This window comes from Diabrotica virgifera, chromosome 9 (assembly GCF_917563875.1).
Source record: "Diabrotica virgifera virgifera chromosome 9, PGI_DIABVI_V3a".
NCBI classification, from domain to species: domain Eukaryota; kingdom Metazoa; phylum Arthropoda; class Insecta; order Coleoptera; family Chrysomelidae; genus Diabrotica; species Diabrotica virgifera.
In genome coordinates, this window is record NC_065451.1 from 207,018,145 (window position 1) to 207,042,587 (window position 24,443).

Consider the following 24,443-nt stretch of genomic DNA (forward strand, 5'->3'; position numbering starts at 1 on the left):
AATCATGACATTTGAATAGCTTAGCCACTTTTTGAAATGCAGATCTTGTTTTCTCTATCCTACATTTGATATAGAGATAATCTTTATCAATTACTTTAATAACTGTTCAAAATCAATGATATTTACGCATTCTGATATGCATATTTAGGCATATCATACATCTACCTAAGCACTAAAAAATTAAAAAAAAAATAAGTAAGTACTAAAAGTACATCATAAATAATGTTTATCTTGAGTGGCTGCAACATGCCATCAATCAACCATCTTAATAGTTTAGATTTTTAGATAGTAATATGTATATAAGAGTGATTTCAAATCTCATCTTCAAGTCACATAAACAAACTTCAAGATGAAATATTTAGTTGTTATTGCCTTTTTGGGATATGGTAAGAATACCGTTAGTATTATATTACATTATACCATTATATTATTATACACACATTTTCAACATCCCTTATAAAAGGTATTGGGACCGTGCAAGTTCGGAAAAGCGACACCTGGTTTCATAGCTCGGCAACTTTATTCGCACTTTTAATTATATTGGCCAATCATATTGGTCCTGGTTGCTGGATAATTGTCAAGGCTGTAGTCCAAAAAAAATTATAAGAATAAAAAGTAAGATTTAGGTTATGTTATTAAAAGGTAAACAATTGTATGTAGTAAATAAAATTAATTATTAAAACGCAGTACTGCAAGCAAAATACAATTAATTAATTATTCTTTTATATAATAATTACAATAATTAATAACATATAATTTTTCTTCTTCAATGACAGTAGGTATGAAGTATACGTCAATTTGACAATATGATTTATTTAAGAAAGTTAAGATTTCTTCGGTATTCGCGCACGATCGTTTCTCGTATCCCCTCCAAGTACTTGCACACCCCGAATATAAAATTATTAAAATCCCTTCAAGGGCTACATAAAATCACAGAACGTTTTCGATATAAGAATATCATCATCAGTGCTAGTACAGGTTAGTCACATGCTGAGCAACCAAAAATACTTGGGTATAAACCCTTTAAGTATATTATGTTATGAAAATGTGTTAAATTTACAACATTAATCATAAGTCTGAATGATGGATGAATTAGAGATATGGCCCTTAGGCATCGCATCACTTACCACACACACCATGTGGGTTGCTGATCAGATAGATCTGTTCTTAGATACATTACGGACGATGAATCATCATTCTCTTTACCTTATTCCTATGCGGGGTCGGCTTTCCTAATTGCATTTCTCCACACAATTCTATCTTGGGTCATATCAATGTTAATCCTCTTTACCAACATGTCCTGCCTTATCGTCTCCCCCCAGGTCTTCTTTGGTCTTCCTCTCCTACTCCTTCCAGGAATCTGCACTTCAGCTATTCTTCGTATTGGGAGATTAACGTCTCGACATTGAACATGACGAAACCATCTTAGCCTATGCTCTCTCATTTTGGCATCAATTGGTGCCACACCTAGACTTCCCCTAATATACTCATTTCTAATTTTATCCTTCTTTGTCACTCCACTCATCCATCTAAGCATTCTCATTTCCGTCACATGCATTTATTGGTCCTCTTTCTTTTTCACTGCCCAAAATTCAGTTTCGTACATCAAAGCCGGTCTTATGGCTGTTTTATAGAATTTTCCCTTCAGCTTCATTGAAATTTTTCTGCACAACACACCACTCGCTTATTTCCACTTCATCCATCCAGCCCTAATTCTACTGTATGCATCTCCATCTATTTCATCATGTACTCATGTACTTAATCATGTACTTAAAATTATTGCTTTTCACAATCATTTCACCATCCAAAGATATCATTTTATTTGTAGTAACTCCATCTTTAAATGTACATTCTGAATACTTTGTTTTTGTCCCACTAAGTTTTAAACCTTTTTCCTCCAGAGCTTGTCTCCACTGTTCCAGTTTTTGTTCTAAGTCTCTTTCACTATTTCCAATTAACACTATATCATCAGCATACATTTGGCACCATGGAATGCTACCCTGTAGTTTCGCTGTTATCCGGTCCAATACTAATGAGAATAAATAAGGACTAAGCACCGAGCCTGGGTGCAAGCCTACTTTTACCTGAAATTTATCAGTCTCTCCCACACCTGTCCTAACACTAGTCGTTACTCCCTCATACATATCTCTCACAATCTTTACATATTCGCCAGGGACTCCTTTCTTATTGAGTGCCCACCACAGAATCTTTCGAGAAACTCTATCATATGCTTTCTCAAGATCAATGAATACCATATCGACACCCCCATCGAACAAGGGTGTAACTTATTTTTAGCGATTTTACAGGAGAGGCAAAAAACGAAAAAAATTTGTAACGAAGTAATTAGACTCTTTTACAATAATGTGATATGATATTTATAACATAATAAGGGATTACTGTGAGATGTATGTTTTGTAATTTTATTAACTATTAAAAATCTTGAATTTGATTGAGATACAAGCTTGAGATAAAACATGAGGATTCATAGAAAAAAGTTTTAACTCGCCTAAACCATTTTACACTCTCCGTGTTAATTATTTTTCCCGTTTAACTATTAAAAGGTTGTATGTTTTGAATTATTTGCAATATAGCTAGGGAAAAATTAGTTTTTATGGTATATTTAAACAAAATATCAACTCACAGTTTACGCAATTTTAATTGGAAATTATAAATTTTACAATATCAATAATACTCTATCGTTATGAAAAACACATGGTATAAAATATCTCAAATTTTTCTCATTTTTATTGCGTATCTGTAAATATTTAATTTTAAACCATTTTACTTTATTACTTTATTCTTTTACTATTAACATCCACTTCAAAATTGACATGTGTGTCCTTAAATAGGTTAAAATTTAGAATTTGCTTCTGATTTATTTCAGTTACGAATTTAGGCTTGCCTGATGCTTTGGCATATCGTATCATGGTTATTGGTTATCCATCGATGTGGAGCAAATACGACTTAACGTTTTTTTTTTCGGTTTTCTATAAGGGCATGCATTGAATCACCCTCGTTTTGTGAATGTGATATTTCAAAAAATACATGTGTAATGTTAATATTAAACTTTTTCACTACATATAAGTACACTGGAACCTCGATAACTCGGATTAATCGGGACCGCGGCCGATCCGGGTTATCGAAAATCCGGGTTAGCCGGAGAATATGGTAAAAATTAATACAATACGGTATACTTACACATAAACTCAGTTAGAATTAAAATAACATAAAATATATATAAATATGCACAGTACATACACATCTAAATTACTAAAAACACGCAAACACAAACCTAAGCAAACGGAAGCGAACAATACAATACTGTATTCATACAGTCACAATCGGAACGATGTTTTGTTATTATGTATTAAGAACAGTGAAAACTAAGACCATTGATTAAAAAAGAATTTTTTAAATAGCCTTTCTTAAACAATGCTAACACAGTTTGAAATAAAAAATAAAGGAATACTACAGACAGGTGCCTGTTGTTTCTGCCGGCTTGTGCCATGAGTCATTTACTATCGCATAGTTCAAATTACACAAATACACATTATCTCTCAAATATTATATTACATACATACATTTTTATTGTTGAAATGTTTATCTGATAATAAACTATTTTGATGGGAAATAAGCCACAATTATATTGAAAAAATAATTTTATTAACATTTCGACGCCCAGAACGGGTGTCATTGTCAAAATACAAAATATGTACTGAAAATCAAAATGTTTATAAAATCGGTCCGGGTTAGCCGGACTTCCGGGTTATCGGGGGCCGACTTATCGGGGTTCCACTGTACCTAGGAAAAACTATTCTATATTTATTTTGTCCACCGCAACTATCAAAAAGGAAAAAAGTCCGTAAATCTTTTTTTACTTTTATTTCGATAAATTGACTTATGAGATGCACCATATGTTTGAATACTTTATAAATTAAACATGCGTGCAACAAAGTTGTAACTCATTTAAAAACCTTGTTAATCGTCAAGTATAAGGAAAGTAAATATTTAACATAGGGAGTATCCAGTGTTGCTGCCTTTTTCACGTTAAAATGCCATACGTAAGTTAAAATATACCTTTTTTCAATTGAGTATTAGCCAAACTATTGAGAATTAAACTACGTCGTTTATATTGATGTGTGCGCAACTTTTTGCTGAATTCGCCTGTGTTGAAATCTGAAAAAAGGTTTAAATTGAGTTACAACCTTGTTCGATCGGGGTGTCGATATGAGCGTTGGTCTCTTTATTCCTGTATTTTTCCATCAGTTGCCTTAAGCGTCGTTTAAACACAACGATAAGTCACAGCAACTAGTTGTGATGACAAGTTGAAACGCTGTTTAAACGCTGCGATTCAATGCGATACCACCTTCAACCCAACTCCAACTTTGATAAGTTGTGCGATGCACCGTTTACACACAATGATAAGTTGCAACAACTCGATTGACCTTGATAAGTTGTTTGATTTATCGCTGTGTTTAAACGACCCTTTACAATGAAAATTGCATCTGTTGTTGATCTGCCCTGCATAAAGCCAAATTGATTATCGGATATTTCAGTTTCTTTACGTATCCGTCTATCAATTACTCTCTCCCATATTTTCATGGTGCGGCTAAGTAGTTTTATAGCCCTGTAGTTTGTATATTGTTGTATGTCTCCCTTGTTTTTGTAGGCAGGTAATAATATACTGCTTCTCCTTTCATCTGGCATTTGTCCAACTTACATAATTCTTTTAAATAGACCTGCTAGCCAACTTATTCCTGTCTCTCCCAATGCTCTCCATACTTCCCCAGGAATATCATCTGGTCCAGGAATAAAAAAAAGGAAAATTTATAATTGCACTGGAGAATAAATTTCCTTTTTTATTATAGAATGAATATTTATAGAATAAATATCCTTTTTATTCAAGGTTTTATTAAAACCTTTAGGAGATTGGAATTCTAGAGTAGGTTAGGACGTTAATAGGGGATTAGGATGTATTGGATAATATGGGGAAGAAACTTTAAATATAAATGGAATTAAAATGCTAGAATTCTGCCAAACGAATGACCTGATAATAGGAAACATATTCAGTGAACAAACCATTGAAGACAAGTATACATTTGTGGCTGAAGAGAGAAATGCAAAGAGCTTAATCGACTATATAGTATATACGAGAAATTTGGAACAAAAAATACAAAATATCTTAACGGAAAAAGAGCCGGAACTGTCCACACAACACAGGCTTGTCACTGCAAAACTGAAGGATGAAAAAATAGAGGAGGTGGAAAGAAAAAAGTACAAGAAAGTAAAAGTAAACAAATTAAAGATAGAACGTGTGCGAGAACTTTACAAGAAGGAAACCAATAAAAGATTGAGGCAGATAGAATACCAAAAAGAAACATGGACAATGGAAGAAAGATGGAAAACTTACAGCGAAATATTAAAGAAAACAGCAGCTGAAGTATGTGGAATCAAAAAATGTAATAATCAATTGAAAAGGACAAGATGGTGGAATGAAGAAGTGAAAACAGAAATAAAAAAGAAGAAAATGGCATGGAAACAAGAATGTGTGTGTACTTTGTACGCACGTAAGAAGTTATACTTCTACTACATATTATGTGATTTTTAAGACTATACCAAAAATTTAAAAAAATAAAAGAATAAAACGCACACAAACACATTGAAAAATGCCACAAAGAAAAAATAATTGTTGGCAAAAATTTTAAATACGCATTTGCTGAAAAAAAAATTATATAACAAATATACTTACAATCATAATATGCATAAAAAAATAAAAAAATAAAACTTGCATCGGGAATTGAACCCTTGTATTTCGTGCCGCTTTGACTCGTAATCGAAGCGTAGACTCACTCGTCCAATCGCACATTATTTATCATGTGGAAAAATACGGTAACTGAACGTTTTACTGTTTGACAATTGTTTTGAAAAGTATGTAGTTTAAATTTTGTGGAAGAAAATATAAAAATATAACAAAACAGTAAGAAAACAATATATTAGATGAAGATTGGTAGAACTTTTGTTGGTAATCAAATTAAGTATGTAAATCAAAGCATTACATACCTACTAGATAAATAAATCTACGCCAAAAAATCATAATTTAAAAATAAAAATCGAACCTAATTTGGGATTTCTCTCTAAAATCCGCATTCTTGAGAAAATAAATGTATGTATTTCAACCTAATCCAAATGTATAATTACAATATGATTATAATAAAAACTAGGTACTTACCAAATTAGAATGAGTTTTCCTTGTCCAAAATAGTCCAAAAGTCCAAAAATATAGGTATATGAAAACTATTTAAAAAGGCAGAATAACTATTAACTAACTTTTGTTTGTTGTTTCTTTTCACACAAATTTTAAAACGCAACAACCATAAATAATCTAACTACAGCTGTGCCACAGCCACCATATTGAATAATTTTTGACATGTCATTTGAACATCCAATCAGAACAAAGTTATAATGCGCATGCGCCCGGTCGCTAGGTTTTCCCATATAAAAATTTACCCTCTATCGCCGGTAAAGAAGTATAACTTCGAAAATACATCGAAACGGGATTAGAAGAAGATAAAGAAGAATATTACAAGCAGAGACGATTGGTAAAAAAGACAGTCACACAAGCAAAAGCAAAATCATGGAAAGAATTTGGAGAAAAACTACAAGAAGGATATATAACAAACAATAGAAACTTTTGGACGACAATACGCTACATGAAGGAGGGAAAACGAAAGGAGATAAATGCAGTAAGAGATAGATCAATGAAAATTCAAATAAACCCGGAACAAATAGCTAGGGTATGGAAAGAATATTATGAGGAAAAATTTGATACCGAAGTAACACAGGTTGACAATGTAATAAATGAAGGCCAAGAAAACACAGAGATAGACCAAATAAGTAGAGAAGAAGTAATAGAAGGAATGTCAAACATAAAAATAGACAAGGCAGGAGGAGATGATAAAATTGAATCGGAAATGGTAAAATACATGGGAGAAGAGGGAATAAACTGGCTATGGACAATATATAAAGAGGCGTGGGAAAAACAAGCAATCCCTAGAGACTGGCAGAATGACATAATTGTACCAATATACAAAAAAGGAGAACATATAAACTGCGAAAACTACAGAGCTATATGTCTGTCATCGGTATGCTTTAAAGTGTATACGAAAATAATAGAGAAAAGACTAAGGCAAGAAGTAGAAATGACATTGGGAGATGAACAAGCGGCCTTTAGACCAGGAAGACAAACAAATGACAACATATTTACCATCAGGAACCTAATCGAAAGATGCTTAGACACGGGGGGAAAACTGGTATTAGCATTCATAGACCTAAGAGCAGCATTTGACACGATAGAAAGACAAATTATAGGGGATGCTTGAGGAAAATAAATGTACCAAACAGATTGATAAAAATTATAGAAAGTACTTACAAAGAGGTAAAAGGAAGAGTACAAATAGCAGGGGAACGATCAGAAGAATTTAATTGGAATAGAGGTATTAAACAAGGAGATAGTCTCAGCCCTTTGCTATTCATAATCGTAATGAATGAATTAATAAGAAAAACTAGAGCAAGAACCAACCAACTACAGACAATAATTGGATACCGTAGATTACAACCGGTAACAATAGAGTCCTTAATGTATGCGGACGACATAGTACTAATAGCAGATTCCGAGAACAAAATACAGAAACTAATGGATATATGGGTAGAGGAAATAGAAAAGCTAAAAATGGAAATAAACGAGGAAAAAAGTAAGATAATGATAATCAACGGCAAAGAAGATAATGAAATAAAGATAAAATGCAAAAACTCAGAACGGGAAATAGTTACAACTTACGAATACCTGGGAAGTATCATTACTAACGACGGGAAAATAGACTGGGAAATAACAAATAGAGCAAAGAAATCAAACAAGTTATACTATGCCTTAGCCCCAATACTGGGGAAAAGAGAACTTGCAAGAGAGACAAAAATAAACATATATAACACAATAATGATACCGACTGTGCTCTACGCAAGTGAAAACTGGACAATTCTGGAAAAACATAAGAGCAGAATAAATGCAATGGAGATGAGACATTTAAGAAGGATAGTTGGAAAGACAAAATGGGATAGATTAAGCAACGAGACTATTAGGAGAATGGCCAACCAAAAACCAATAATGAATAAACTAAAAAAGAGACAAATGAATTGGTATGGGCATTTGATGAGGATGCAACCCAACAGAATTACGAGAAGAATCCACGAAACAAGGAACATTGCAAAAAGAAAAAGATACAGACCAAGAAAAAAATGGATACAGCAGATAGTAGAGGCGGGAAAAGTTAAAGGAAAATCACTCGAGGAATTAAAAATAATGACCGAAAACAGAAAAGAATGGAGGAGATGGGTGAATGTAAATTAAAATAGCGATCGCAAATCCGACACCCTGATAGGGTACAAGGAAGGGGAGAAAGAAAGAAAGCAAGAATAAAAAGGATATTTTTATTCTATAATAAGGATAATAATTCTATAATAATAGCTCTATAATAATATTCTATAATAAAGGATATGATAATAAAAAGGATATTTATTCTCCAGTGCAATTATAAATTTTCCCTTTTTTAGCAAGAAATGATAAATTATTATTAATCTTTGTTTCAGTTGCTGCTGCCTCTTCTGACCGCTCTCCTGAAATCGTGCCCATTCCTGGCGGCATAAGTGGGGATGGTATTACCACCCGTTACTGGGATTGCTGTGCTCCCTCATGTGCTTATTATGGCTTTATCAAAACTAAGAACGGCATTCCTGACCAGACCTGCCAAATTGACGGTGTTACTAACAGCACTAAGGACAACAACGCTCAATCAGGATGTGAACAAGGAGGAGTCGCATATACGTGCAGGTAAATTGTATTTGTAAATCTAAATTTCCCACAGGGAATATTTTTGTTTGTTTTCTCTGTCTATGAAACAACACATAACCTAATTTCATCTTTGTCGTTTCCGTGCATGAATTGCCTTACAAATTGTGGTAGACTATTTACTACCCTTGGTGATAAATACCAGTCTGATTTTTGCATGAGAGGTTAATGAAAGGGTAGTAAATCAATTGGAAGTTCTGTCCGACAAATTGCATGGGACGTCTTCGTACTCTGACGTTCGAAACATGTAACTTGTTCCACAATTAAAACTTCCCCTGTTCCAGTGATCCCATATACTTTAAAGTTTGTCCGACTAGACACCGTTAAGCTATTAAGAGGAAACAGTAGCGATCAATAGGTAGCGAAAACGCGTTCCAAGATTGCGGCTGTAATTTTGAATATTTTTTAGAGATATTTGGCACACGTATTCGTAATATAATAAAGAATGACGGTACAGAGCCCAATTTGAAAAATATATTAGTATGTGGAAATTACTCTGTAGTTAAATACAATATTAAAAAAAACGAGCCTGTACCCCCATTAAGAAGAACAAAAAAATACACTTTCTTCAAATAAACTTTTTTATCCGATGCCTAGATTTTGTGTCATTTTGGAACTACTAATGAAATAAAAAATTTTAGTAGTTCCAAAATGACACAAAATCTAGGCATCGGATAAAAAAAATTATTTGAAGAAATTGTATTTTTTTGTTCTTCTTAATGGCGGTACAGGCAACAGGCTCCTTTTTTTTAAATTGTATTTAATTACAGAGTAATTTCCACATATTAATATATTTTTCAAATTGGGCTCTGTACCGCCATTCTTTATTATATTGCGAATACGTGTGCCAAATATCTCGACAAAATATTCAAAATTACAGCCGCAATCTTGGAACGCGTTTGTGCTACCTTTTGATCGCTACTGTTTCCTCTCAACAAATTTTCAGCTTGCTATTAATAGACTTTTTTTGGTACGCGGGATCCAGGCCTATAATTTTGAATAAAACTGTTGTTAGCCTTATACAGAGTGTCCCAAAAGTAGTGGAACGGTCGAATATTTCGCGAACTGAACATCGGATCGAAAAACTGAAAAATATGTGTTCAATCATTTTCAAAAATCTATCCAATGACACCAAACAAAAACCCCCACTACACCCCCTGGAGGTGGGGTGGAGGGTAACTTTAAAATCTCAAATGGAAACCCCTAGTTTTTCTTACAGATTTGGATTCGTTACGTAAAAGTAAGCAACTTTTATTCAAGACATTTTTTCGAACTGTGGATAGATGGCGCTATAATTGAGAAAAACGATTTATCCTGATACCATAGGTTAATTATAGAAACGGTCTAATATCTCGAGAAATACACTTCCAAATGAGAAACCAAAAAAAGGTTTTTAATACTTTTCGAAAACCTATCGAATAACACTAAACATGACCCTCCAACCCACCCCCTGGAGGCGGGGTGGGGGGTTACTTTAAAATCTTAAATAGCAACCCCCACTTTTTATTACAGATTCGGATTTGTCATGAAAAATTAAGCAACATTTATTCGAAACATTTTTTAGAATTGTTGATAGATGGCGCTTTAATTGGAAAAATACGATTTATTAGCGCCATCTATCAGCAATTTAAAAAAATGTTTTGAATAAATGTTGTTTAATTTTTCATGACGAATTTGAATCTGCAATAAAAAGTGGGTGTTGCTATTTAAGATTTTAAATTTACCCCACTCCAGGGGGTGGGTTGGAGGGTCATTTTTGGTGTTTATCGATAGGTTTTCGAAAAATATTAAAAACCTATTTTTTGGTTTCTCATTTGGAAGTGTATTTCTCGAGATATTAGACCGTTTCTATAATTTACCTATGGTATCAGGATAAATCGTTTTTCCCAATTATAGCGCCATCTATCCACAGTTCGAAAAAATGTCTTGAATAAAAGTTACTTACTTTTACGTAACGAATCCAAATCGGCAAGAAAAACTAGGGGTTTCTATTTGAGATTTTAAAGTTACCCCCCACCCCACCTCCAGGGGGTGTAGTGGGGGTTGGTGTTTGGTGTCATTGGATAGATTTTTGAAAATGATTGAACACGTATTTTTCAGTTTTTCGATCCGATGTTTATTTCGCGAAATATTCGACCGTTCCACTACTTTTGGGACACCCTATATAAAGGCAGTGACCATATAGTCGAGGAAATGAAACTGAAAAAATGGCAAAACCTCACAATTTTTTCGTCCAGCATCGATTTGTACAACATTTTGGGATTAGGCTCATTACACCCTCTAGTTCATTTTCTATATTGAGCCGTTGTACGCTTTTGGTTTTTTAAGGGTGAAAACTACCCCTAATTGTAAAGAATTATAAAATAACATTTTAAACTTTAATATTGTCAACATTTGGTTCCTCTAAGTTACATAATTACTGTTTTATATTTTAAGATATAATATCATAATATTTCAACCCTTACAACCACCCTTGTTGGAGCTATATATAAAAAATTGACTTATCCTAAAAGAATAATTTCGCCCTGCATGGATTTACATAAAAATTTGGGATTAGGATCATCTCACCCTGTACTTCATATTCTATATCATGCTCAAGGGCGTTGATTATTTTTAGAGGTGTAAATTACCCCTTATTGTCAAAAATTATATAAAAACATTGTAAACTTTAATATGGGTAAAATTTGATTTTGATTGGTTAAATAATGATTGTTTTATGCCGAAGGATAGATATATAATATCATAATATTCCAACCCTTAAAAACCACCCTTAATAACAGTGCAATTTTTATAAATAGATAATAGTGTAGGAAACAGAGGTTGAACCTTGCAAAATGGACACAAGTCCGGTTTTATTTTTTTTCTGGCATATCAAGGGGTGCTTATTATAAGACTAACTTTTTCTGAAAAAATTTCGCCCCGGAACCCCCCTTTTCACCCCTTTAAAGGGGGTAATTTATGGTTTTTGCAGAACGTAGCCCTTCCTGTACCTTTTACAAAAAATTTCTTTTATAGAAATATGAAGAGGACTATATTTTCTACAATTTATTTCCGACAACATCTCTCTATCATCCACCGTTTAACAAGGATGGCGCCCCAAAGTTGACAAGTTTTTAAAAAAGATGTTTTTAAAAAATATATATTTTTCCCTAACTGTAACGAAAATTAAAAAGAAAGGCTGCGGAGATTATTCACAAATAGATGATTGATTTTTTGGTATAGGTTTCACTTAAGGGTAATTGCCCTTTTTTTAATTACAGGGTGTTACATTTTAAAAAACCCCTTTTTATACCATCTGAACCGTTTATGCTAGAGTAAAAAGACTTTCAGCGATTACCCATGTACTGGTGTTATTTACAAATTTGTATAATGCACCCCCATTTTTTCCCCGAAACCATCCAAAAAAAAAAGAAGAATTAATAAATAAAGTGATTTTCTTGGAATCCTTCACACACAATGCCCTTCATTAATATGCTTCATATATCATTTTGTGCAAGTTATTAGTACCCATGCATGGACACTAAAAGCGATTTCCTAGTGCAACCCCTGTAGCCAAAAACAATAAATAAAATGGGGGGTTGAAAATTTTTTTTTGTTTTTTGCTTTTTGATCCATATGGGCATATGCTTCATCAATAGTGCTTTTCAAAAATATATATGGTTATTGCAACATCCCTGCGCAAACCACCCCTATCCTTGAAAATATACTGCAGAAACTACCCCTATACCTTATCCAGCATGTTTTTACGATTTTCTCATTACCTATTCATTTTTTTAAACAAAACTTATACAAGGTTAAAGACCACTATTTACTCTAAATATTAGGTCCTATTCATTTTTTTCGATTAAGCACAGTGGCGCCGTAAACCTCATATATGCTTTGACGGGCTCCAGTTTTTGTTTATTTTTTCGTCATCTGTTTGTTTTATTGCTAAAGTACTTATGTAAAATAAAACAACAGAGTGTAACCTACAAATCACGACCTATGCACATTTTACATTCTTTGCTCCCCAAAGCTACAGTGGTGGCCCAAAATAAATTTTTTCATATTTTCGCCACCTACACGCATTTTATTGCGTTAATGCTACCTTAATAGCACAATATTCACCCCTAAGTGGTCGCTAAGCAGTGGCGGATCCAGGGAGGGGCGATGGGGGCGATCACCCCCACCCCTCTCAAACCAAGTGATATTATATTTGAAGATTATAAAAATATTCATTTATTTTTATAGAAATACTTATATTATATTAATATTATTTTTATAAGAATGACTTTTTATGCTTTAGCGACAGTGGCGGATCCAGCATCGTTAAGAGGGGGGTGCCAATTGGTTAAATTTCTATAAAAATAAATGAATATTTTTATAATCTTTGAATATAATATCACTTGGTTTGAGAGGGGGGGAGGTGATCACCCCCATTACCCCTCCCTGGATCCGCCACTGCGTAGCGACCACCTAAGGGTAAATATTGTGCTGTTAAGGTAGCATTAATGCAATAAAATGCATGTAGGTGGCGAATATATGCAAAAATTTATTTTGGGCCACCACTGTGGCTTTGAGGAGCAAAGAATGTAAAATGTGCATAAGTCATAATTTGTAGGTTACACTGTGTTGTTTTATTTTGCATAAGTACTTTATCAATAAAACGAACAGATGACGAAAAAAAAAACAAAAACTGGAGCCCGCCAAAGCATATATGAGGTTTACGGCGCCACTGTGCCGTAACGGTTGCTTATACGAAAAAATGAATAGGACATAATTTTTAGAGTAAATAGTGGTCTTTAACCTTGTATAAGTTTTGTTTAAAAAGAATACATAGGTAATGAGAAAATCGTAAAAACATGCTCGCCAAGGGATAGGGGTAGTTTCTGCAGTATATTTTCAAGGATAGGGGTGGTTTTCGCAGAGATGTTGCAATAACCATATATATTTTTGAAAAGCACTATTGATGAAGCATATGCTCATATGGATCAAAAAGCAAAAAACAAAAAAAATTTTCAACCCCCCATTTTATTTATTCTTTTTTGCTACAGGGGTTGCACTAGGAAATTGCTTTTGGTGTCCATGTATGGGTAATAATAACGTCCACAAAATGATATATGAAGCATATTAATAAAGGGCATTGTGTGTGAAGGATTCCAAGAAAATCAATGTATTTATTAATTCTTCTTTTTTTTGGGGTGGTTCCGGGGAAAAAATAGGGGTGCATTATACAAATTTGTAAATAGCACCAGTACATGGGTAATCGCTGAAAGTCTTTTTACTCTAGCATAAACGGTTCAGATGGTATAAAAAGAGGTTTTTTAAAATGTAACACCCTGTAATTAAAAAAAGGGCAATTATCCTTAAGTGAAACCTATACCAAAAAATCAGTCAATTATTTGTGAATAATTGCCTCATGATTTCTTCTTAATTTCCGTTACAATTAGGGAAAAATATATTTTTTTTAAAAACATCTTTTTTAAAAACTTGTCAACTTTAGGGCGCCACCCCCGCTAAACGGTGGATGAAAGAGAGATGGTGTTGGAAATAAATCGTAGAAAATATAGTCCTCTTCATATTTCTATAAAAGAAATTTTTGGTAAAAGTTACAGGAAGGGCTACTTTCCGCAAAAACCACAAATTACCCCCTTTAAAGGGGTGAAAAGGGAGGTTCCGGGGCGAATTTTTTTCAGAAAAAGTTAGTCTTATAATAAGCACCCCTTGATATACCAGAAAAAAAATAAAACCGGACTTGTGTCCATTTTGCAAGGTTCAACCTTTGTTTCCTACACTATAATTTAATAGATCTATACAAAAAAAAGTAGAATTAAAGAACTACAAAAACATATATTTACACAAAAATACGAATTTACAAATATGGACCAATACAAATACAAAAATAGTTTTTTAGTCATCTTCAAGTATACGAACCGGTTCTGTGGTGTTATATACATTGAAAATGCTATATAAGCAGACTATTCAAATTTTTCGAAAACAAAAATTTGTTTTATAAATATAGCTTCTTCATTTTTGGCGATAAATAGTTTTTTCAAAAATAATTTTCTAGAATTTTTGAAGATCTATAAGACTGTGTAAATTAAATTCCATAAGATCTCTTAGTTTTTAATTGGGGTAGGTTTAAAGGGCTCGAATAAGGTTGTGTTTGCTCGTAAATAGAGGTGTTAAACAGCTACATCTTGCTAACTATTTACTATAATGAAATCTATGCACCAGAAGATTTTTTTCGTATCTCCAGTGGTTTCGGAGATCTTTTGAAGAAAAAGGTGAAAAATTCCAAATTACAAAAAGTCTATTTTTCTTAAAACTTCAATGTTTCTAAAATTAGGTCCTTTAAATAGGTCGAACTTATTGGGTGTATTTATAATGCAAATGTAAATAGAATTACAGACAGGTGAAGACCAATTTTTAAGTAGGAGGGTAGTTAGGGGGCTGTTTTCACTGATTTTTTCGTAGAGAAAAGCAGGTACCGATCTTTTTTTGATCATAAGTCGCCTAATTTTTATGCTAGGAACTTTTTATTATTTTTTTTTGAAAGGTATAGGTGTATGCTTGAAAAAAGATTATGTAAGTTTTCCTCGAAAAATGCAAAGTTTTCTCGTTATTTGGCTTTCAATATTTCAAATTATGCATTTGACGAAAAAAGCTAACTTTTAACATGCCGTATCTCGGTTCATATTGATCGTAAAAATATTATAGAAAAAGAATTTGGTTTGTGTTACTAAAATATATAATTTTGATATCTCCACTTTTTTTGATTAAATGCATATTTTTCGAGTTATTCTCAAGAAACCCTCAAAAAAGGTGGATTTTTTCGTCGAAAAACTGTTACTTTCAACCGCGAATAACTCGAAAAATATTAGTTTTACGAAAAAAATGTAAAAGACATTTTTTTTAGAATTACTTTCTACATGGATTGAAGTGGTTAAAATGTATAATAATAAAATTCCCACCCCCGAAATGTGGTGGCAACCACTCCCAAGGTTTTAGCGTACTGCGGCATGATATAGAAAATGATCCTTGAACTATTCCCTACCTTCTGTGAAAATATGAAGTAAATACATGCTGGACGAAAAAATTGCGAGCCAAAATGCTTCATTTGCTGGCCTACTAAGTAAATGTAAAACATTACTTGGCCGTGAAATGTACGTGCTTTTGCAATGATTTTATGTGTGTAAAACATGAGCCAGAATTAGGTGTAAGGTATTCGTATTTATTCTTCTTCTTAGAAGTGAGCATGTCGAAATATTAAACGCCGTCTACACTATCGCCGAAGTCGATCGAAGTTCAACAAGTACGAGAGTGTAGAATGCCACCTTGTGTAACCTTGCTTGACTTCGCTCTACTTCCGAAATCTGTCGGTCTGGTCAAAGGGATTTTTATCGGTATCGCACCGCTCTTTGGCGAAGTATCTTCGCCGAGAATGTAGAGCCCGTTTTAGATAGATCAGTTCTAACTGTTTATTGTAGTTGTGATTATAGCGCCGTTTTGTATTAAAAATTTGATGGTGTCAAACTGAAGACTAGTAAAAACGTTGACTATGAATTTATTTAACTTTAAATATCAAAAGGCAATTTAAATACCAACCTTCAATATGTCTTCAAAACACTTTAAAACGTTGCCTAATATGAATTATGAATAACAGATATAAAAAGATAAACGAGAAAAGATAAAAGATTAAAGATAAAAGATGAAAAACAGATAACAGATATAAAAAGATAAATGCAAAAATACCTTTCAGCAAAAAGAAATACTTAATACATAAATTCTTACTTTCAGTAACCAACAACCTTCCGTCATAAACGACACCTTGGCATTCGGTTGGGCTGCGGCTTCTTTCCAAGGTGGTGTAGACACGTCCAAATGTTGTCACTGTATTTTGTTGTCTTTCAAGGATCAGTTAGCTGGAAAACAAATGTTGGTTCAAATTGTTAACACTGGTAAGTATAACATTTTCAGAACCTACATCTATTTACCGCATGTGTCAAGGCCAAATTCAAATATAGTTAAATAGGGGGGGGGGGGATTTTCCTTATTTTTACCAGTGTCAAGTGTCATCATAGCTGTTCTTGCAGTTTACTGTAAAGAGACCGAAATAATTAGACCGAAAGCAGTAGTTAACTAGTTTTGATGGGAAATAAGCCACAATGTTACTAAAAAAATAATTTTATTAACGTTTTGACGTCCAAATCGGATGCCGTTGTCAAAATGCAAAATCGAAGGCAGTAGACCGAACTCATTAGACCGAAAAACACTTTACCGAAACCTCACTAGACCGAACAGTAGGAGACCGAAAAGCACGACACCGAAAAGCATTAGGTATATAATACAGGGTGTTCAAACAGGATTGTAATCTGAGCTTTTATCCTGGCTTAGGACTGGCAGCACAAAGTACTCGCGAGTTTAATTTATTTTAACCTTCACTAATTTGTTTAACGGATGAAAATTATTTGATACCACACTGTACACTGTACAGAGTAACAATTTACACAGTCTATATACAGTGCGGTGGAATAAGTGTTGCCCCCCCCCCCCCTGTTAACTTATTTATTTTAAGAATATAAGCAAAACGCTTGGACAGGTCGATTTTTAAACTAATCATAGTATATCATAGCATCAACGTTTCGAACTTTACGCGATCCCTCTTCAGGTGACAGGCATAACTTTGATTTTTTTAACGCTGTGTCTAGGTACACGCTAGCGTGTACGCAAATAAAAGTTAGGTACACGCGAGTTAAATTTCATCAGGCCAGTGACGTCATTATTTAGCGTGCGCAGTGACTGTATAATAGATACACGCTATTTTGATATGTACGCCCGATTTCATAATAAAGTTAAAGGAGACTTTAAATTAAAGGAGGCTTTAAATAATTAAAAAATAGTTGAAAGACTGATAAGTTTGTACACACTTGAATGAATAGAGGAAATAAAAAATGTAGTATATCAACACACTTTGATATACTACATTTTTTATTTCCTCTTTAAATAATTGATTATATATTGATTAAAGCCTCCTTTAATTTAAAGTCTCCTTTAACTTTATTATGAAATCAGGCGTAAGTGTTTTATACAAAAATATTTGTTATTAAGGGAAGGAGAAGGGAATCAGAACTATTCAGATGTTTCAAACTTAATGTGTATATATTTGTAAAACTAAATTTGTAAAAGTATTTATTCAGGCTAGCAAAATAAATAGGTATTTAGTTGACATGACATGTACAGTTACGGTCACTGAATAGTTTACACCTTAATTTGTATATTATAATACTGTAAAATTGCAGTGTCATACGGATTTGATAAATGTCAAAGTCAAAAAATTTCAAAAAGTCAATGCTTGTCAAAAATTTCGCGAGTGTTGAAAAATGAAATAACGATATCAAACTCCTCCAAAATGCTTATAATGAGTTTGAATGATGCACAAAAGCAAGAGCAATTGCCAAACTCGAAGAAGGTTGGCTTTTAAGACAAGTTGCTGCAGATTTGGACGTGAGTCATATATGTGCATATGGAAAGTCGAACAAAGATTGGATAATTTGGGATAGATATAAAATAAAATCGGTATTTTCAAAACAGACTTCCTTGTTTTCATTATTAAGACCATAATCCATTCTATTAAAAAAGCTTCTTTTTATACTTTCCATTTTGTTAAACTTTGTAAAATATAATATTTATATTATTTTTATTTTTTAATCTTAAATAACCTATTCTAGGTACACCGGTGGTAACGTCACTTTGACGTAAAAGGTGCGTTTAAACCAGGTAATAATTTAAAAAATCGGCTCCTAGATGCGTAAGCCTGTAAACTATTCAATGACCGTAACTGTACCTACAAAATATTATTAAAATAATTTTTATACGTAAATATAATTGTGAAAGCTTTAGGTCTTCCTTTTATTTTAATTTTGGGCGGTAATAATAATACTATTTCACTTTTAAAAAATATACATTAATTTATAGTGTCTTAACTTTTTCATACCGTTTTAAAATGTTTTTAAACTAATTAAAAGAACTAAGAGCAGCCACAGACAGGCAAGGGTGGAGGCAAAAAATAAAGGAGGCCAAGGCTCAATTTGGGCTGAAGTGCCGTAGAAGAGAGAAAGAAATAATTGTCCACTCTCCATAGTTAATATAAAAACAAACACTACACAAATAAAAAATAAGAAATATCTTTACTAATCAATATTAAAGTGTAAACACAACGCGATTCGACAAATTATTACCTCACTCTCACTCTGACACTCACGGTACTTATCACAGCTAGCACAGCATACACGCGGCTCAAGTTAGCGTGTACGCAAAAAACCAGTAACCGTGCACGCTAAATAGTGACGTCACTGACTTGATGACGTTTAGCGTGTACCTAACTTTTTTATTTGCGTACACGTTAGCGTGTACCTAGACACAGCGTTTTTTTAAATGGTAAATTACATCATGTGACACCTCATTTAACAGCTTTTAAAATACTGATTTTAAAAATGTATAATACTTTAATCCTTTTTGAGATCGCAGGCCCAAAATTTCGGTCGAACTCTTTTTAAACGCATTTATTTTTTTCGAATTCTGAGAAAACTAATAAGTATTTTTAAAAAATTTAAACGCAGAATGAAAGATTAGATTATTACCGAGGGCTGACAGTCCCTTAGAATAAACAAAAAGTTTCTTTTGAATGATATATTTGAAATTAAAAATCACACTAAACTTTCTCTTTTTCCACCACTGTGACTTATTAAAATAAACACTATAGAAGTTCTCAGTGACTTTGGACCATCGAGAATACTGTAATATTTCATTCTGCGTTTAAATTTTTCAAAAATATATATTAGTTTTTTCAGGATTCGAAAAAAATTATTGCATTTAGAAAGAATTCGACCGAAATTTTGCGCCTACGCTCTCAAACAGGATTAAAGTATTATACATTTTTGAACTTAGTATTTTAAGAGCTTTTAAATGAGGTGTCACAGGATGTACTTTCCTATTTAAAAAAATCAGTTTATGGCTGTCAACTGAAGAAGAATCGCGTAAAGTTCGAAACGTTGATGCTATAATATACTATGGTTAGTTTAAAAATCGACATATCCGAGCGTTTTGCTTATATTCTTAAAATAAACAAGTTAACAGGGGGGGCAACACTTATTCCACCGCACTGTACATATAAAATAATACAAAAAAATACAATAAACAAGAAAACAGATATTAGACAAAATCTTAGCATAATTTACTGCAATCTTTTTTAATTTATGTACCATTTCGGCATAATGCTCTTCGGTCTAGTGAGATTTCGGTAAAGTGCTTTTCGGTCCAATGATTTCGGTCTACTGCTTTCGGTCTAATGATTTCGGTCTAATTGTCGTGTACCGTTCTTGCAATAGTAAGCCTTCTAGGTGTCAGGACTACCCCAAAAGCTTAATAAGAAAAGCTCAGGATAGAGATCAAATTATTATTCTTATTGCGCTATCTCCTTTCGAAAGTTGGCGATCCAAATGACAATTGTGACTTTGGAAACTGCTGCATGACAGATTTTTGTGGATGAGTGGTCAAACCATCTCCTCTGGTCTTTCATCCACGAGTTCTAGCATCTTACTACTGATCTTTTTTCCTGTACTTTCCTTTCCGGTATGATTTTAAATAATTTAGATCTTTCACCTCTCAACACGTATGGACAAAACGTATTGTCGAGTGGAGGCCACGAGAAGAAACACTACGGAGCAGAGGACGACCACCAACCAGATGGGCTGACGATCTGAAGCGTATTGTCGGCAACTGGATGCAAGTCGCACAAAACAGAGAAAGATTAAAAGAGCTGAGGGAGACCTATGTCCAGCAGTGGACGAGTACGGGTTGATGATGATGACATGACATCTCAAAACATGACGCATATGCTGTAGTGGTTCCTTTTGTTTGCTCATCATCAAATGATTGCCAACCTTTTTTAAAGAAGGCAGATAAAGAAGAAGATAAATATGGATGTTGTATAGTCGTCGGGCCAGTCTCCAGTTCCCAAATCTTTCTGTAGATGAGGTGTATAACATTGTCTCTTTTAAAACCTCTGGCTGTAATTTGGTCTGCTCCAGGAGATTTTCGGTGCCTTAGCCTTTTAATTGTTGTTTCTCCTCTTACTTTAGAATATTGGGTTCTTCCTCTGCGGCGAATACGTCATGAATTGTATCCTTAGGATCACCTGTATACAATATTTGGCAGTATTTTCTCCATATCTTTAAAAATTTCCATATCTGCAAACTAACCCTCTATAATCAACTATTCTAAATGGGAAGTAAGCCACAATTTAACTAAAAGAAAATAATTTTATTAACGTTTATAAAATCTTTTCTTTAGTTAAATTGTGGGTTATTTTTCGTTTAGAATAGTTGATTACAAAAATGCCACAAGGAAATAGCCTCAAAACAACATTAACCCTTTATTTTGCACCGTAGGATCTGACTTGAATGAAAACCAATTCGATCTCCAAATCCCAGGAGGTGGTGTTGGCATCTTCAATCTTGGATGCATGACTCAATGGGGAACTGGTGAAGATGGTTGGGGTAGAAGATATGGAGGTGTTTCATCTATTGAAGAATGCTCTATCCTACCAGAAGTCTTACAGCCTGGATGCAGATTTAGGTTTCAGTTCATGGAAGGAGTTGACAATCCTAAAGTAAGCTTCCAAGAAGTAAAATGCCCCACTGAACTCGTTGCTGTCTCTGCTTGTGGTGACTTGGATTAAATTGGAAACTTAACGTTCTGTGAACGCTGTTCTCTTGTAAGATAAAATATAGTTATATTTTAATAATAAATCTATCTCATTAATTTCAAATAGAATACTATTATAGTGTGATTGCATGATCCTGATACCTAAAAAAAATGACACTACTACCTTAGAAATTGACAGGATTATAAGCTTACTGTCCAACCAAAACAAGGTTTTTTCAAAAATAATAAGAGATTGAAATAAAAAACTAATCCCCTCTGTGGCTTAGTGATCAGAGAGCATGGAAATTTAGGAGTGAAAAGAACAAGTAGGGGTAGGGAGGGCAAGATGGAAGGCTTAACTTTATGATTTGTAAAAAAATAAAACAACGTAATACAAAATTTTCATTTTAATTATTCTTGAAAGAGACCTTATACAGTTACAAAAGTCAGCCATTAAATATTATTAATAATAAGTAGAATTTTTTTTATGAGTAATTAAAAAATAATGTCAAAAATTCCATCCTGCCCTTACCCTGAGGGCAGGATGGAAAGCTTGTTCGGGCAAGATGGAATGTAGAGGAAAGCACTACATTTTACAGTTTACACACATAAAACTGCCATCTTCTGTGTCGGTACACAATTCATGTGCCCAACCATTACATACAGGACATTGTACCCAGTCCTGTGTGGGAGGTTCCACATAACGTTCACTACATACACAGAACACATCATTTTGTGCAGACTGTTCTAAATGTTGTACAATATTTTTAACTTTTTCTGTTTTGTCCCTTTTCCTTTACCTTTTTTTTATTCTCGCAGGGTCCTATTTCCTTGCTTTTATTTTTGCCTAACTATTATCTTCTAACTTGCCCTAAGTTGCAATTTTCCATCTTGCCCATATGCCCCTTTCCAATAATAATATCAATATTTTAAAAATGCTTTATTATTTCTTTTATTTAAATATCAATTCAGATAACCTGTACCTAATAGATACTTTGTATAAATGCATAATAATAATATTATACACCTTGTTTAAATAATCGTGTCACAAAAATTCAATAATTGCGTAATATTTAACTGCGAAAATAAGAAGGAAGCGTGTACACTCATTAGCTGACCTGAACTGACTGAGCCTGACTGAGCCGTCGTTTGTAAATGGAAGAGGTTCGCCTGCATCTGTGTGAGTGTGGATCCGGGCGCTTCATTGCGCAGTTCGGGTTTTATAGGTAATTTACATCTTGCCCTATCCTTCCATCTTACCCTCCTTTCCCCTAAAGGACTGGAAAAATTCTGGAAGTGAACTAGTCAAGGAGAGTCTAGTCAAGACTATCCAACAATGGACTATAACAAATGGACCTTCTAAGTACCAATTGACAAAAGAACTCGGGACCAGTGTAGGAGTTTAACTTAATATAGAATGCAGAAGCAGAATAAAATTCCAAATTCTTCACAGAAAAAAACATATAGAGAAAACCAATTGATTTCGAAAGGAAAAACGTTGTTATTACCATTGTTATTTACAATTTGTAATGTATTGTGCAAAAACGTAATGGTGACATAGCCATACGCTAAATAAATAAATAAGAAAATTGGTTAATATCGTTACTATAATAATTATATACAGGGTGTGTTATTAACAATTGTAAATATTTTAACTGTAGATTCCCGGACTCAAAATATTAAGGTTTAACTCAAATCACCTAGGCGAGCGTTCAAATATTACGTGACGCAGTTTGGGGGGGAGGGGGATCTTGTAAAACCTTACGGCGCGTTACATGGGGGAGGGGGGTTCAAACAGCGCGTTACGTAACATTCTTTTTTAACTTAAATGAAAAAAAAACTACGGAATTTCTTTTATGTTTCACATAGACCCCTGAATTGTATTATGCTGCACCCTCACGCTCCGCTCATGTTCCGACAACAGGACAATAGTACCTATTCAAGTGAAAAAATCTTAAAATTTGTAACACAGATGAAGCAAAGTAACATGTGTTTGTAATAATTAAAGATGGACCTCTCTCTACAACAAAAGATTAAAAGATACAGATGTTATTTAGAGGTTGCACAGGGAACTACGTGTTCATGTTTTCTGAAATCGTTTTCTGCAGTAGGTATTCATTAATGTTTTAAATACGCAAATTTTCAAATGATTTAAAAATGTTTTTAAATTAAAACCATTAAATACAAAACCCACTATACTGCCCTCCTAAGGCAAGAGGTCCTATCTGCAAAATTACAGTTTTGAGATATCACGGTTTTTTTAATAATTGCTTGCCAAAAAAAATTGATAATCACAAGATTTTTAAGATTTTCTGCCTGAGTTAGTTGATAATTATTGGATTTAATAGTACAATATTATTTTCATTTATATCATCACAAAAAAAGATATTTGAATATATCCGTAGTTAGGACTAATTAACTTAGTAGAAGGGATCCTATTTATAAAGAAACATTAATTAATAGGTACTAAGTGCATCATCACCTATTAAATTAATAAATTTAAAATATTAAGAAAATTAATTTATTAGTAAAAAAGAAATCACAAAATATATAAAACACCTTAGTCTTCGTCTAGTGTTTCACACAAACTCTTATATTTTTGAGAACAATATCATTATTTTTGTCAAATCCTAACGTGGCTAAGAGAAATACTTTGCAGACGTTTACTTCTAAACCTTCTTCCACTGAAAGAAAATATTTAAATGTACACCGAGAGAACAATTTCTGTTCTCCTAAAACACCGATTTCTTTGAGCAATATTTCTTAAAAGTTAACATATCCTATTAACTTAAACATCTCTCTCTCTCCTGTCGTTTCCCCATTACTGAGGATCGTGATTTCTTCCAATATTCCT

The 24,443-nt window shown here is 33.3% G+C and overlaps 1 protein-coding gene across 1 annotated transcript; it reads left to right on the forward strand.

Annotated features, from left to right (window-relative positions):
- The first annotated feature begins 285 nt into the window (after positions 1-285).
- Positions 286-21,718, forward strand: LOC126892810 (endoglucanase-like). Its single transcript, XM_050662545.1, has 4 exons — positions 286-386; positions 8,644-8,884; positions 16,682-16,842; positions 21,334-21,718. Exons 1-4 carry the CDS (start codon positions 350-352, stop codon positions 21,621-21,623), a joined length of 729 nt encoding a protein of 242 aa, XP_050518502.1. The 5' UTR covers positions 286-349; the 3' UTR covers positions 21,624-21,718.
- The last annotated feature ends 2,725 nt before the right edge of the window (positions 21,719-24,443 follow it).

Excerpts from the sequence above, each read along its gene's own strand:
- LOC126892810 (XM_050662545.1), top strand. The coding sequence starts at position 350 with ATGAAATATTTAGTTGTTATTGCCTTTTTGGGATATG. Across the intron at positions 387-8,643 it reads TATTGCCTTTTTGGGATATG|TTGCTGCTGCCTCTTCTGAC; the intron begins GTAAGAATACCG and ends TCTTTGTTTCAG. Across the intron at positions 8,885-16,681 it reads GGAGTCGCATATACGTGCAG|TAACCAACAACCTTCCGTCA; the intron begins GTAAATTGTATT and ends TCTTACTTTCAG.